This window comes from Hyperolius riggenbachi, chromosome 4, assembly GCF_040937935.1.
Source record: "Hyperolius riggenbachi isolate aHypRig1 chromosome 4, aHypRig1.pri, whole genome shotgun sequence".
NCBI lineage: Eukaryota > Metazoa > Chordata > Amphibia > Anura > Hyperoliidae > Hyperolius > Hyperolius riggenbachi.
In genome coordinates, this window is record NC_090649.1 from 93,982,274 (window position 1) to 93,998,604 (window position 16,331).

At 47.3% G+C, this 16,331-nt stretch overlaps 1 protein-coding gene and 1 long non-coding RNA gene across 5 annotated transcripts in view; one reads left to right on the forward strand and one right to left on the reverse strand.

Annotated features, from left to right (window-relative positions):
* TAF1B (TATA-box binding protein associated factor, RNA polymerase I subunit B) overlaps positions 1-5,877 on the reverse strand; it is a 119,677-nt gene extending 113,800 nt beyond the window's left edge. Inside the window, exons 1-2 of one of the 2 annotated variants that reach the window (XM_068280317.1) lie at positions 5,721-5,877; positions 5,152-5,303 (exon numbers count right to left, since the gene is read on the reverse strand). Coding sequence is in view for 1 of the 2 variants with exons in the window: in XM_068280318.1 (XP_068136419.1) it covers positions 5,721-5,738 (18 nt within the window). In the remaining variant the exon portion in view is untranslated. The remainder of the gene's footprint in view (positions 1-5,151; positions 5,304-5,720) is intronic. The other variant, XM_068280318.1, reaches the window with a different exon arrangement.
* The window catches only part of LOC137571354 (uncharacterized), a 49,949-nt gene continuing 39,329 nt past the window's right edge, over positions 5,712-16,331 (forward strand). For all 3 annotated transcript variants that reach the window (XR_011031346.1, XR_011031347.1, XR_011031345.1), the window contains exon 1: positions 5,712-5,889. This is a non-coding gene — a long non-coding RNA (uncharacterized lncRNA). The remainder of the gene's footprint in view (positions 5,890-16,331) is intronic.

A 16,331-nucleotide genomic window follows, 5' to 3' on the forward strand; every position in this document is an offset into this window, starting at 1 on the left:
GGTTCAGTAGCTAGATGTGTCCCCAGTGTTCTGTATCCCCCTCACAGGTTCAGTAGCTAGATGTGTCCCCAGTGTTCTGTATCCCACTCACAGGTTCGGTAGCTAGATGTGTCCCCAGTGTTCTGTATCCCCCTCACAGGTTCAGTAGCTAGATGTGTCCCCAGTGTTATGCAGCCCCTCTCCCAGGTTAGGTAGCTAGATGTGTCCCCAGTGTTCTGTATCCCCCTCACAGGTTCAGTAGCTAGATGTGTCCCCAGTGTTATGCAGCCCCTCTCCCAGGTTAGGTAGCTAGATGTGTCCCCAGTGTTCTGTATCCCCCTCACAGGTTAGGTAGCTAGATGTGTCCCCAGTGTTCAGTATCCCCCCCCCCCCCCCTCACAGGTTTGGTAGCTAGATGTGTCCCCAGTGTTTTGTATCCCCCTCACAGGTTCGGTAGCTAGATGTGTCCCCAGTGTTCTGTATCCACCTCACAGGTTCGGTAGCTAGATGTGTCCCCAGTGTTCTGTATCCCCCTCACAGGTTTGGTAGCTAGATGTGTCCCCAGTGTTCTGTATCCCCCTCACAGGTTAGGTAGCTAGATGTGTCCCCAGTGTTCTGTATCCCCCTCACAGGTTTGGTAGCTAGATGTGTCCCCAGTGTTCTGTATCCCCCCTCACAGGTTAGGTAGCTAGATGTGTCCCCAGTGTTCTGTATCCCCCTCACAGGTTTGGTAGCTAGATGTGTCCCCAGTGTTCTGTATCCCCCTCACAGGTTAGGTAGCTAGATGTGTCCCCAGTTTTCTGTATCCCCCTCACAGGTTTGGTAGCTAGATGTGTCCCCAGTGTTCTGTATCCCCCTCCCAGGTTCGGTAGCTAGATGTGCACCCAGTCAGCTTTACCACCACGGGTCTGGCATCCTCTATTTTCTTTCATTAGAGCAGAATGCGGCATTGCGTCAGTAGGTGGCGCTGTCCTATCATTACAGCATCAGCTGTGCTGCACCATACTTGTTCAGCTCCCAACATCTGTCAGCATCTGCGTTCAGGAGTACAACTGACGCAGTAATGAGAGAACAGCGCCACCTACTGACACTCTGCTGCAAAAATAAAATAGAGAGAAGAGGCCATAACCCACGGACCTGCACAAAACCAGGGCTGTGGAGTCGGTCCAAAAATCCACCGACTCCGACTCCTCTAATTTGCATATTACAATTTTGTTGATTAACAGTTTGTAACATGAAATTCGTCTCTTAACTGCCAACACTTAGGAATTTTACAAGACAACTGAAGTGAGAAGGATATGTAGACTACTATATTTATTCCCTTTAGACTAAAACTAGTCCTTGGTAAGAGTACTTCTTCCTTTATTACACATCTGAACATCTATCAGGCCCTAGGCAATGTGACTGTGGGTACATGTAAGAGTGATGTGCAGGCACTCTGCAGGGGAATAAGGAGATTCTTCCTCTATTACACATTCTTCATGCACAATCTGAACCAGGTTTATGGGTGATAGACAACACCTCTGTGTTCCATGTGCACAACATTCTCAGTGGATTCCCTGCAGCTCTGTGGGGAGTGCATATGTAGAGTATAGTACTACTGTGTAACAAAGTAAACCTGAGACAGATGAAATTAAAGTTTTATACATACCTGGGGCTTCCTCCAGCCCACTTCAGGCTAATCAGTCCCTCGCTGTCCTCCTCCGCCACCTGCATCTTCTGCTATGAGTCCAGGTACTTGAGCCAGTCTGGTGTAGTGCGCATGCACACACTCCGCCACCGGGAGCGTACTACACCTGCACAGCACTATTGTGCAGGTGCAGAACGCTCCTGGCTGTGGAACCGGCACGTAGCCAGACTGCTCTGACTGGCTGCATTACCTGGACTCATAGCAGAAGATCCAGGTGGCGGAGGAGACCGAATGGCCTGAAGGGGGCTGGAGGAAGCCCCAGGTATGTATAAAGCTTTTCTTTTAATTCGCCTCAGGTACCCTTTAATTCATAGTCACCAAAACAAATTTTAACAATGTCATTATTTGATTTCATGAGCAAAATGAGTGCGTACATTTGCATAAACCAGCATCAATGCAGAATTATTTCCATCTCATTGACCATCTCTATTAGTGACACGGCTACACATCAGGCTTTATACTTACAGCACTGATGTTATTTTGTATATATAAGAGATTCCTGTGTACACATCATATATACTGTACAGTCACAATCAGATATGTATATCTGACTTTAAAAATACGGGCACTGCTTTATTGAAGCAGCACAAGTAACTAATTTTGATTGGTTTGTTTCATTTCTGTGGACTGAACACAGCTTTTACTGTATATATACATTATTTTTAATGACTATTATCTGAGAAATAGAACATTTTATCATATTTTCTATTTTAATTACAGTTACAGATTCATTAGGAGTCGGAGCATTTTTTCCCGACTCCGACTCCAAGCACCCAAAATTGCTCCGACTCCACAGTCCTGCACAAAACAGCCCACGGATCGGCAGTGGGCTCCGACCAGGACTTCTGAGTACATGCCACACTGCCCACCGTAGTGACATATGCATCGTACTCTGTCTCTGACTTGGGTGAGAACAGTGTGATATGCGATCCTGAAGAGGATTATGATGTTGCAAGGTGGGGAGCCATACATTTAGAAGCATTAGGTGCTACTGCGGATTACAATTTTGCCAGACACTAAACATGATATTGTAAGCAAGATATTGTGAGTATTTGGCTTAGGGCTGAGACACACCAGAAAAGCTCCCCAAACGCTAGAGGTTTCAAAAGCTCTTCCCAATGTAATGCTATTGTTTTTTTTTTACAAAACCTCATTGCTCCAGTGTGCACAGACACATAGGATAACATTAGCAGGAGGTTTCAAAAACTCAAAACGCTCAGAAAAACTCCTCTGGTGTACCCCAGGCCTACTGAGGAGGACTCTATATGTATCTAATTGACTGGCGGCTTCAGCTAATCGCTGATGGACTACCGCTGTGCGTGTGCTGCAGCTTGCATCTGTAGGAAGATTCTAAATGGTTGATCATTTTCAATTTGTAATTTTCAAAGTAGCTTACAAGCTGAAAAAGTCTGGGCACTTCTGACTTAGAAGGCACAGTACGGTTACACAGGTGTTAAAAGTGACACGGTAAAACTATGTTAAAAGCAACTAAAATAAAACAAAATTGAGGTGACTTACCTCAATGATGACACGTTCAAATAATTTGTAATGTACTTTTAGGCTGCTTTCACAGTGGGACGTTACAGGCGCACGTTACAGCAGCCTGTAATGCAGCCCAACTCGCAGTAATGAAAAATCAATGGGCTGCTCACAGTGCCCATGTTGCGTTACAGGGTAACGCTGGACGTTCAAAGAAAGTGCAGCATGCTGTGCGTTATACACGGTTTTAGCCGCGTTAGACTGTTTGCACATGCTCAGTGCAGGAGAGGAGGAGGAGGTGAGAGTCCGCTATTGTCCCTAGCCACATGGCTAATTAATATTCACTGCACTGTGCAGCGATTGGCTGGTGGGACCACGTGATGCGGAGTGTTCCGATCACGTGGTTTCCACAGTCTTTGGACGCACGCGCCGTTTTCGTTCTACCAGTATCTAACAAAAACTGCACACCAAGAGATGCATAACACGTCTCTATGTAGTGTCCGAGTTTAGCACCACCATGTGTTGCGTTAGGGGAACGTTATGCGACCTTAACGTTACCTCTAATGCAACGTCTCTGTGTGAAAGAGCCCTTAATGTGCACTTGGCAACACATTTTGTGGGTCTCAGCCCACTTCCTCAGGCTGAATATAGTGCCTGAAGGAAATCAAGCCAGCGTTTGAGGCGCTGAGGCATTAAAAGTATGTTACAAGTTATTTGAACGTGTCCTCATTGAGGTAAGCCACCTCAAACTTTTCTCATTTTAGTTGCCTTTAACATAGTTTTATCATACCCTGGGCGCCTCTATCTCCCCCTTTGTGTTACCAACCCTCCTTCGGGAGGAATATTCTATTTGGCCAGGTCGCCTAACACCACCTTTGCAATCATCTACAACTTTTTGTACAAAAGAGCGACCGCATCCAGTCTGGCTGGTCACCCCAGTGGAGTCGGGATTGTGTATCCCCTACAGTGGTTGGTCACCCGTCTGTAACCTTTCTTTGTAAGTACATTTAATTTACTCACACTTTCTTATTGCCGTGACTTACCGCACCAGCAGGGCTCCCAGTGTCTCTGTGTTTTTTGTTTTTATCTAGGGCCCTCCCCCCCTTTCACCCTAGCCACGTATTATTTTTTTGGGGGGGGCACACAGAGATCACCTAGAATGCACAGTACGGTCACACAGATGTTGAAGTGAGACAAATCAGATTTGGTACTTGTCAGATTTGGAAGCCTGAGTGATGTGACACCTATAAGTTTGAGTTATAGCTATATACACACGCTGGTTTGAACTTGGCCACGGCAGACAATAAAGATGGCTTCAACCAAAAATCAGGAGTCAAAATAGTGTGTGTACCACGGTCGCATAGCATTTACTAAAGATATGGCATGCTGCATCCCTAGATTCCCAAGTACAACCCAATTGCACTGTTCTTCCCTCTCACCCACCTGCAGGAATCCAACACACCATTTAGAGGGGCTCACAATTTAATCCCAATGTCTACAACATGTATCTATACCTTGTAGTGTATGTTTCAAAGTCTAGGGCCAATTTAGGTGACAGCTTATATGTAGGTTTTCAGAATGTGGGAGGAAACCTTGGTGCCTGGAAGAAACCCACACAGACATGGAGAGAACATATAAACTCTGTGCAGATAGTGCCTGGGCTGGGATTCAAACTGGGGACCCAGCACTCCAAGGCAAGGGTGCTATGCACTACACCCTAGGTTCTTAACGTGTGGTACGCGTACCCCAGGGGGTACTCCTGATGATTCCAGGGGGTACTCTGGTTGATATATTTAACCAAGAATAACAAATTTAGAGTTTTAGAAAACGATAAATCTTAGCTAAAATACTAATTTGGTGTTGTTTAAATAATTAAAAGCAATAGTAAATGCTTGGACATGGTTTATAACCGATTATCATGTACTACGATTAAATATTATTTGTCAAGGGGTACTATGCTAGGGGGTACTTGGTGAGTACAGGGTTTTAAAAGGGGTACATACCAATGAAATGTTGAGAAACACTGCACTACACCACCATGTTGCGAGCCCGCAGACTAATGACGTCTGTACAGCATCGGCAATGCTCTGTCCCCAAGGGATCGTGCAAAGGTTCCTGTGCAAAAATCAGCTTCTTCCCATGTTAATTCCAATTTCTGCAGATTAAACAAATTGTACAAATCCCATTTTTAACTCATCTGTGTCAAATTGTCCTTTCATCCCTAGAGCCTAGAGGTTTTTGTTTTGTTTGTTTTTCTACATGTACACTGAACTGAATCCTGTGACTTTCAGAAAATCTAATAACAATGGCATCAAAAGAACAATTTTGCTGTTGAAGTAATAGGTGTTGTAGGAGAAACTCCCTCATAGAACTGTCAGCTCATATAGAAGCCTGTACTGTATACAGTGCTGGAGTATAGAAAGCCACCAAGTACCCACAGCAGCACAGCTACTGTCTGTGCCTACTGCACTCAGGTCCTGACAAGTCCCTTGTCCACTAGCAGCAGCTGTAACAGAGTACCACGTGACTTCAGCGAGACGCCTATCAATGACGTCACCCCCAGCCTACGTACCGTATCTTCCTCGTCCATGCTTGCCTGCGAGTTATGCTGAAGCTTCTTCCAGCTTATGTCACAGAGGAGGAAAAAGCCGCGGAAATCATCAGCAGATAATTTGTACGGGCGTATGGGGAGAGAGTAGGCGACACCGATATATCACGTCACTTCCGTCATGTAGTCGCATGTAAGTGACGCCTATCCTCCTGAGGTCATCTGTTTGGCATAGCTTTGTTGCCACTTGCTGCCAGAAGTTATTAGTGATTCGTAATAAAGCTGATGTAAATGATTGCTAGGCTGTCATATCTATTAACCATGCTGAAAGTGTAGCTGTAGTCAATAGGACATTATTACTAGTATAATTTATTTATACAGTCTAAGTAGGTAGAGTAAAGATGCTAATAACTTGTGTGCAGACCATGTGCAACTTGAAATCAGGCTAGACAGGGGTATTTCCTTTTGATTTTTTTTACCATCCCAAGTTCAATGAACATTAAATTTAATAATTTGCATCCCATTGATCATTTTCTGTCTAAGCTAAGTTTTAGGGGAGAGCCATTTAACTGCGTTTAGAATTTGCAGAAACCCCTCACAGATATTTTCGAGGACCAAATTTGAACCTGGGATTGGCCTGCAATTAGGGGGGATTATTTGGATCAGAACTCGTGTTGCATATCTTCAATACTTTTGGGGAGCATGGAGGCGTAGTGATTAGTGCTCTTGTCTTGCAGCGTAGGGTCCCCGGTTCAAATTGCAGCCAGAGCACTATTTGCATGGAGTTTGTTTGCCCTCCCCATATCTGCGTGGGTTTGCTCTGAGCACTGAGAGTTTTCCTCTCACATCCGAAAAACACAGATAAGTTAATTGGCTTCCCCCTAAATTGGCCCTAGACTACGATACATACACTACACGATTCATACATAGGCATATGACTGTGGTAGGGATTAGATTGTGAGCCCCTGTGAGGGACAGTTAAGGGACAAGGCAATAGGGTGCATATTGTTTCGGCGCCGCTCAGTTCGGCGCGGTGAGAGACGAATGACGGCTCTCACCGCTGCCGCTAAACTCAGAGGCCGCGTTAAAATCTATTCCCCTCCGAGTTGTTGCAACTCGGAGGGCAATGTAATTCGGGGTCTGGCACAGCCTCGAATTACCGCTACGCGCCCGTGCAGCATAGCATTGCTGCTATAGAGCGCCCAGTTTCAGTGCTCGGCTCTGAGAGCCGCACGTTGAAATAAGATGATCCGAGACAATATACTCTATACAGCGCTGCGGAAGATGTCAGCACTATATACATGTAACCGAGAGTCACATTTTTGAAAGAGTGATGGGGGGAGGGGGTGAACAAGACCCACAGGAGGGTAAGTGGACCCTGAATGAACATGCATCTGTGCTTACCTTTGCCTCAGGCCAGGTAATCTTTGGAGCCCAAAACTGCACAAGGCAAATTCTAATAGCAGTCAGAATGATGTATACACATGTATAGGAGCAAAGTGGTGGACTGGACCAAATGTGCTTGTCAAACTGCTGCTTCCTCTATCTGGATTCAGCTAGTGGCAGACAAAAGCAAGAAAAACATTAGGTGCCATATTATGTTTACCAGCATTCCTACACTACGTTGTGCCTACATGAAGAGATGGAACTTTTAGGTAATGAACAATTGTTAGACCTTAGCTTACAGCTACAGACTAGTGTTGGGCGAACAGTGTTCGCCACTGTTCGGGTTCTGCAGAACATCACCCTGTTCGGGTGATGTTCGAGTTCGGCCGAACACCTGACGGTGCTCGGCCAAACCGTTCGGCCATATGGCCGAACTAAGAGCGCATGGCCGAACGTTCCCCGAACGTTCGGCTAGCGCTGTGATTGGCCGAACGGGTCACGTGGTTCGGACCCGAACGCGCTCTGATTGGCCGAACGGTCACGTGGTTCGGGTAAATAAATACCCGAACCACGTCATATCTCCGCCATTTGTCTGTGGGTTTAGCTTTGGGTAGGCAGGCAGGGTAGTTCGCGCTCCAGCCACGCTAGCCAGGGTCCCCCCTGTCATTGTGTCACTGCTGGGAACAGTAGTACACCGCTTGCTCAGCCACACTATATAGCATTCTGTTTACTGCCACTCTGTGTACCTCGCTCAGCCACACTATATAGCATTCTGTTTACTGCCACTCTGTGTCTGCTGGGAATAGTAGTACACCGCTTGCTCAGCCACACTATATAGCATTCTGTTTACTGCCACTCTGTGTACCTCGCTCAGCCACACTATATAGCATTCTGTTTACTGCCACTCTGTGTCTGCTGGGAATAGTGGTACACCGCTCGCTTAGCCACACTATATAGCATTCTGTTCACTGTTCTGTGTCTGCTTGGAATAGTGGTACACCGCTCGCTCAGCCACACTATATAGCATTCTGTTTACTGTTCTGTGTCTGCTGGGAATAGTGGTACACCGCTCGCTCAGCCACACTATATAGCATTCTGTTTACTGTTCTGTGTCTGCTGGGAATAGTGGTACACCGCTCGCTCAGCCACACTATATAGCATTCTGTGCACTGTTCTGTGTCTGCTGGGAATAGTGGTACACCGCTCGCTCAGCCACACTATATAGCATTCTGTTCACTGTTCTGTGTCTGCTGGGAATAGTGGTACACCGCTCGCTCAGCCACACTATATAGCATTCTGTTTACTGTTCTGTGTCTGCTGGGAATAGTGGTACACCGCTCGCTCATCCACACTATATAGCATTCTGTTCACTGTTCTGTGTCTGCTGGGAATAGTGGTACACCGCCCGCTCAGCCACACTATATAGCATTCTGTTCACTGTTCTGTGTCTGCTGGGAATAGTGGTACACCGCTCGCTCAGCCACACTATATAGCATTCTGTTCACTGTTCTGTGTCTGCTGGGAACAGTAGTACACCGCTCGCTCAGCCAGAGTATATAGCATTGTGTTTACTGCCACTCTGTGTACACCGCTCAGCCAGACTATATACCATTGTTTACTGACACTCTGTGTACACCGCTCAGCCAGACTATATACCATTGTTTACTGACACTCTGATTCTGCTGGGAACAGTAGTACACCGCTCGCTCAGCCAGACTATATACCATTGTTTACTGACACTCTGTGTACACCGCTCAGCCAGACTATATACCATTGTTTACTGCCACTCTGATTCTGCTGGGAACAGTAGTACACCGCTCGCTCAGCCAGACTATATACCATTGTTTACTGACACTATATAGCAGACTATATAGCATTGTGTGTACACCGCTCAGCCAGACTATATACCATTGTTTACTGACACTCTGTGTACACCGCTCAGCCAGACTATATACCATTGTTTACTGCCACTCTGATTCTGCTGGGAACAGTAGTACACCGCTCGCTCAGCCAGACTATATACCATTGTTTACTGACACTCTGTGTACACCGCTCAGCCAGACTATATACCATTGTTTACTGCCACTCTGATTCTGCTGGGAACAGTAGTACACCGCTCGCTCAGCCAGACTATATAGCATTGTGTTTACTGCCACTCTGTGTACACCGCTCAGCCACACTATATAGCATTGCGTACTCTGCCAGTCAGTGTGTATATTGCTGGGATCAGTAATACTCCACTCACCGTCAACCACTATATGAGCTCAACATGAGTTCCCCAGAGACCTCCGCTGTGAGCAGCACTCCCAACAACAGCAACAGCCAACGCCCCACGCAAGCTTTAACATCCACCCCAGCAGCCAGTGGTCAGCAGCAGCCCTCCCCGGAGGAGAACGTTGTGTCCATCAGTCCGTCGCCAGAGCGATTAATGAGGGCTGCCATTGAGGAGATGATGGGGCCTGATGTGGAGGAGGAGGTCTGGCTCAGGCCAGCATCCCAAGTTAATGTTGAGGACGATGAGGGGTCTGTGTCTGGGGATGTTGGGGTGGCAGAGGTGGTGGGTGGGTCAGACTCAGGAGAAGAGTTGTATGATGAGGATGATGATCGGGACCATCTGTATGTGCCTCAGAGTCCGACCCCGGAAAACCTGTTGTATCGTGTGTTTAGGTACTAAAATCTGCGTTCCCTCCCAGTAGTGTTGGGCGAACAGTGTTTGCCACTGTTCGGGTTCTGCAGAACATCACCCTGTTCGGGGTGACTATATAGCAGACTATATAGCATTGTGTTTAATGCCACTCTGTGTACACGGCTCAGCCACACTATATAGCATTGTGTTTACTTCCACTCTGTGTCTGCTGGGAACAGTAGTACACCGCTCACCCGCCACTGTATAGCATTGTGCTCTGTGTCACTGCTGACAATAGTGGTACACCGCTCACCCACCACTGTATAGCATTTCTGTACTGCCACTGTACTGCTGCCAGTCAGCGTGTACTTTAAGGATAAGTGAAATGAGGAAGAAATCCGGTGAAAGAGGGAGGGGCAAGGGAAGAGGTGTTTCCCCTGACGGTTCACGTACAGGCCACAGGGGAGCACCCAAGAAAACCCACTCAATACTGCCCATGTTGTCCAGGACAACAACCCTCACAGATCCAAAAGAACAGGACCAGATAATTACTTGGATGACCTCTCAAGCGTCCAGCAGTGGGTTAAGCAGCACCAGCACATCACGCACGAGGTCCGAGTCCTCAGCCAGTTAAAGTCTGGGCTTTCTTTGAAGACTGCACTGAGGATGTTACCATGGCGATTTGCAAGGTGTGCAAGACCCGCCTGAGCAGGGGGAAAAGTATTAACAACCTCTCCACCACCAGCATGAGCCGCCACATTCTATCCAAACATCCCACTCTGTGGGCAAACGCGGCAGGACAGGGTACCACCAGCAACACTGCCTCCCTTGGGTTCACCAGACTCACCACCAGACCCGCCTCAGCAGCAGCAGTAGCCCAGCCATTGCGCGGTTCACAACATTCACAAACATCAGACGATGCTGACACTGTCACTTTCCGGACTAGTGCTCTTGAGGTCTCCCAGTGTTCATCAAACACAACAACCAACAGCCCTTCGGTGTGCAGCGCTACGGTTGAGTTGTCTGTCTCTGAGATGTTTGAGCACAAGAGGAAATTGCCAGCAAATGACCCCCGGGCCGTGGCAGTAACAGCCAGCCAGCATAGCCAAGCTTCTGGCCTGCGAAATGCTGCCATATCGAGTGGTGGAGACAAACAGCTTCAAGGGCATGATGTCAGTGGCCATCCCACGTTACGTTGTTCCCAGCCGCTACCACTTTGCGCGCTCTGCAGTGCCTGAGTTGCATGAGCACGTGGTCAGCTAAATAACCCGAAGCTTGAAGAATGCCGTTGCCTGCAAGGTTCACCTCACCACTGACACCTGGACGAGTGCGTTCGGCCAGGGTCGATACATCTCCCTTACCGCACACTGGGTGAACCTTGTGGAGCCTGGCAGCGATTCCTCACCTGCTACGGCGCGGGTGTTGCCCACGCCGCAAACAGCTGGATAACAACAGCAGCACCTACCTCTCTGACTCCTTCTCCTCCAACGCATCTCAAAGCTGTACCTCATCCGGAAATGCTAACCCAGCACCAGCAGCAGTAGGATCGTGGAAGCAGTGCAGCACAGCTGTTGGCATGCGTCAGCAAGCGTTGCTGAAGCTGATCTGCCTTGGGGATAAGCAGCACACAGGGGAGGAAATTTGGAGGGGAATAAAGGAACAGACGGATTTGTGGCTGGCACCGCTGGACCTGAAACCGGGCATGAAGCTAGACACCTGGCACGAACTGGCAATGTACGCAATAGAGGTGCTGGCTTGCCCGGCAGCCAGCGTTATGTCGGAACGCTGTTTCAGTGCTGCCGGAGGCATCATCACAGATCGGCGTATCCGCCTCTCCACAGAAAATGCAGACCGTCTGACTCAAATTAAAATGAATCAATCCTGGATTGGAAACGACTACGCAACACTCCTGGACCCCAACCAAGTAACATGACCGATGAACATCTGGGATGGTTTAGCGTTTCCGGTCCCTGTTTATTGAACCTCTCATCTGTATTACATTTATGACTGCATGGCGGCAAAAAGCATTGCTGCTATATCCGCACGCTTTTTGTCCTCATGCAAGGCCTGGGTTGTTGTGTCTCACAAAGCGTGGCCTTCTCCTCCTGCGCCTCCTCCTGTTCCATCACGTGTGCTGCTGCTGCTGCTGCTGCTGCTGCTGCTGGGTTACCGTTGCCGGTCCCTGTTTATGGAACCTCTTATCTTTATTACATTTATGACTACATGGCGGTACAAAGCATGCTATCCGCACGCTTTTTGTCCTCATGCAAGGCCTGGGTTGTTGTGTCTCACAAAGCGTGGCCTTCTCCTCCTGCGCCTCCTCCTGTTCCATCACGTGTGCTGCTGCTGCTGCTGCTGCTGCTGGGTTACCGTTGCCGGTCCCTGTTTATGGAACCTCTTATCTTTATTACATTTATGACTACATGGCGGTACAAAGCATGCTATCCGCACGCTTTTTGTCCTCATGCAAGGCCTGGGTTGTTGTGTCTCACAAAGCGTGGCCTTCTCCTCCTGCGCCTCCTCCTGTTCCATCACGTGTGCTGCTGCTGCTGCTGCTGCTGGGTTAGCGTTGCCGCGTGGTCCCTGTTTATTGAACCTCTTATCTTTATTACATTTATGACTACATGGCGGTACAAAGCATGCTATCCGCACGCTTTTTGTCCTCATGCAAGGCCTGGGTTGTTGTGTCTCACAAAGCGTGGCCTTCTCCTCCTGCGCCTCCTCCTGTTCCATCACGTGTGCTGCTGCTGGGTTAGCGTTGCCGCGTGGTCCCTGTTTATTGAACCACTTATCTTTATTACATTTATGACTGCATGGTGGTACAAAGCATGCTATCCGCACGCTTCTTGTCCTCATGCAAGGCCTGGGTTGTTGTGTCTCAAAGCGTGGCCTTCTCCTCCTGCGCCACCCTCCTCCTGTTCCATCACGTGTGCTGCTGCTGGGTTAGCATTACCGGTCCCTTTTCCTGGAACCTCTTATATGTATTACATTTATGACTGCATGCCGACAAAAAGCATGTTACCTGTGCAAAGAAAACAGACATTTCCCGCATTTAAAAGACAGTTTTCCCTTTGAAACTTTAAAATCGATTTTCTCAAAAACTATAAGCTCTTTTTGCTAAATTTTTTTTTCCTCTTGTACCCACTCCCAAGGTGCACATACCCTGTAAATTTGGGGTATGTAGCATGTAAGGAGGCTTTACAAACCACAAAAGTTCGGGTCCCCATTGACTTCCATTATGTTCGGAGTTCGGGTCGAACACCCGAACATCGCGGCCATGTTCGGCCTGTTCGGCCCGAACCCGAACATCTAGATGTTCGCCCAACACTACTACAGACACACTTCCTATATTTGCTGCCCAACACGATCTTTGTTGATCATGGCCTTGATTCATTAAGCCACGCTGCTAAAGCAGCGCAGCTTAATGTGAGGGATTGCTCGGTTAAATGAAGGAGCGGCCGCTATGCATGCCTTACTTAGCAGCGCTCTTTGCTATGTAAGGCGTGCCTTCCTTAGTTACATGCATTGCTTACATAGCAACACGCGTAACTGTAAATGCAGGTGGTCCTGTAAAGTATCTTGACCGCCATACTTCATTAGCGGCCGCTACTATGTTAATTAACATAGTAGCGGTCGCTAGTTAAGTATCGCAGTCAAGGCAATTAAAGTTCCGTGGGTTACTATGTAAGTATCCTTATCACCGGTGTGTGCAACCTTACCTCCGGTTAGATATGAGCAACCCACTGCAGGCTCACTGTAAAAAAGACATTGCCCTAAAACATTAATAACTTGTCATGTCCTTTAAAGCATACAGTATAATAAATGCTTTAAAGGGATGCTTAAGCCTGCAATAAAAAATAAAAACAGTTTTACTCACCTGGGGTTTCTACCAGCACCCTGTAGCCGTCCCTTGGATCCTCCTGTCCCCCACCGCCAGCTAGTTTCGTTTTAGGCCAACACGCTTACTGTGCCTGCACAGGCCTGGCCACTCATCTCCTTCTTCGCGTTTCTGTACGCAATAGTGTCCTGCGCAGGCGCAAGACACTATTGCAGACGGGAGCGCAAAGAAGCCTATGCATGGCCAGGCCTGTCAGTGAAACAAAACTAGCTGGCGGCGGGGGCCCGGAGGATCCGAGAGTGACTGCGAGGGCATGGGACGGCTGCAGGGGGCTGGTAGAAGCCCCAGGTGAGTGAGGTGTTTTTTTATTGCAGTCTTAAGTATCCCTTTAAGCAACACTTAGTAATTCAAATACAGTAAGTATAACACATTTCCTTCCCAAAACTTGTGACAGAACAATGCATAAATCTCAGCTCTGTTCATGCTAAGTAGATGCGCTGTGATAAAAGTACCACTGGTAAACGGGAAAAAAAGCTGATAGAGCGAGATCCCTATAATTACATTGTCATCTGTGAAATTGAAATTAACAAGAGAATAAGATGATATCCACATTTATTTATTATTCTTTTTCAAAGAAATTCAAGATATGTAGACTCATAAAGGTGGCCACTAACAGTCAAATTTCTAGCGAAAAATCGAGCGATCAGAGAATTCTGATGGGATGTGATCAGATTGGTTGTAAATAATCTCTGTTGATGGGCAAAATTGATTCCAAAGGATTATAAAAATAGTCGTCCGATTGGATTTTCATTGAACCAAATTTTGGATTTGGATTCGTTGAACCAAATTTTTGTGATAGATACAAAGCAAAGATCGGTTTGTTGATGTTGTGGTGAACAATATACTACAATATTTCACTTCTGATCAGAATTATGTGGTCGCTCAAATAATTTTTCGCTAGAAATTGGATTGTTAGTGGCCACCTTTAGACTTTAAGGTGCAGGAACAGTATGCCAGGGTACGTCCAATTTTGATTGACCAATCACTGACCAATTTTACCACCTCCATGTAGTATGAGGCTGGTTTTATACCTGGCCAGATTGTCACAGTGCGATGTTCCGCCCCTCTCGCACCGCAGCGCCAATAACGAGATTCATATGACTGTTCTCTTCCCCTCTGTCCACTTATCTGCCCGCTTCATGCACACTGCCCACATCTATGCACAGTGGAGGATGGGAGTGTCCTGGAGATGTAGAGCTACAAGTGTTTGCAATTCACTTATGCTCAGAACGCTCCCAGCCACGGCTGCTCTGCACTTTCATTCGGGAGCGTGATCAAAGAGGCCACGTGGAGAGGACAGATCATGCGCCCTTAAATTCAGGTAAACTTTAACCACTTCAGCAGCGCAGGGTTTTTTGCTTAAAAACCAGAGCAATTTTCACATTTCAGCGCTCCTCCCATTCATTCACCAATAACTTTATTGCTACTCATTAGATGTAAATGATCTATATCTTGTTTTTTTGCCACAAATTATGCTTTGTGAGGGTGATATTTGCTTTTAGTAATTATGTTATTATCTGCATTTTAAAGGGAAGGTTCAGGGAGGGGATTAAAAAAATAAAAATAAATTTCCACTTACCTGGGGCTTCCTCCAGCCCGTGGCAGGCAGGAGGTGCCCTCGCCGCCGCTCCGCAGGCTCCCGGTGGTCTCCGGTGCCCGACCCGACCTGGCCAGGCCGGCTGCCAGGTCGGGCTCTTCTGCGCTCCATTTCCTGGGACTTCTGCGTCCCACGCCGGCGCGCTGACGTCATCGGACGTCCGCCGGGCTGTACTGCGCATGCGCAGAACTACTGCGCATGCGCAGTACAGCCGGCGGACGTCCGATGACGTCAGCGCGCCGGCGTGGGACGCAGAAGTCCCAGGAAATGGAGCGCAGAAGAGCCCGACCTGGCAGCCGGCCTGGCCAGGTCGGGTCGGGCACCGGAGACCACCGGGAGCCTGCGGAGCGGCGGCGAGGGCACCTCCTGCCTGCCACGGGCTGGAGGAAGCCCCAGGTAAGTGGAAATTTATTTTTATTTTTTTAATCCCCTCCCTGAACCTTCCCTTTAAAGGGAAAAATGAGAAAAAAAAAAGAAAAAATACACTATTTCTCCATTTCCATCCACTATAGTTTTCAAATAAACAATGTTACCATAGGTAAAACCCACACATTGTATTTGCTAATTTGTCCTGGTTATCTCAACATTTAAATAATATTCCTAGTACAATGTATGGCGATAATATATTAGTTTCTGGTTTGTGTTTTTTGTTTTCTCATTGGACTCTATCAGTAATTAAAAGCCCTTATCTTCATGATTAACAGTAATACACTCTCATGGCATACATATTTTAAAAGCTAAGTCCCTAGGGTAACTATGTATTCTCTTTTCAATGCTGTCACTTTTGTTGTTTTTTTTACAAGTATTTATTTAGGGGAATAGAGTACATGAAAATAACAGTTTTATTGCTTTTCATTCAGTTTTCCGGTAAAAAAAATCACATGACTTAGTCCTCAGTTGTCAAACAACACAAAATCTATTCTCTCACTTGTCACGGTTAAAATGATACCCTATATACATAATCAGATAGCTTATTGGGCATACAGCACACTGTTTACCACAAGTACGCCTATCTGCTCCCCTGAGCTTCAGATGAAGTTTTGTGGGGAGTAGATAAGCGTAGCAAAGGAGGTGAAGTGGTTAAGGGCCCTTCCACACCAAGTCCGTTGTGTTGCTTCACAATGCAAT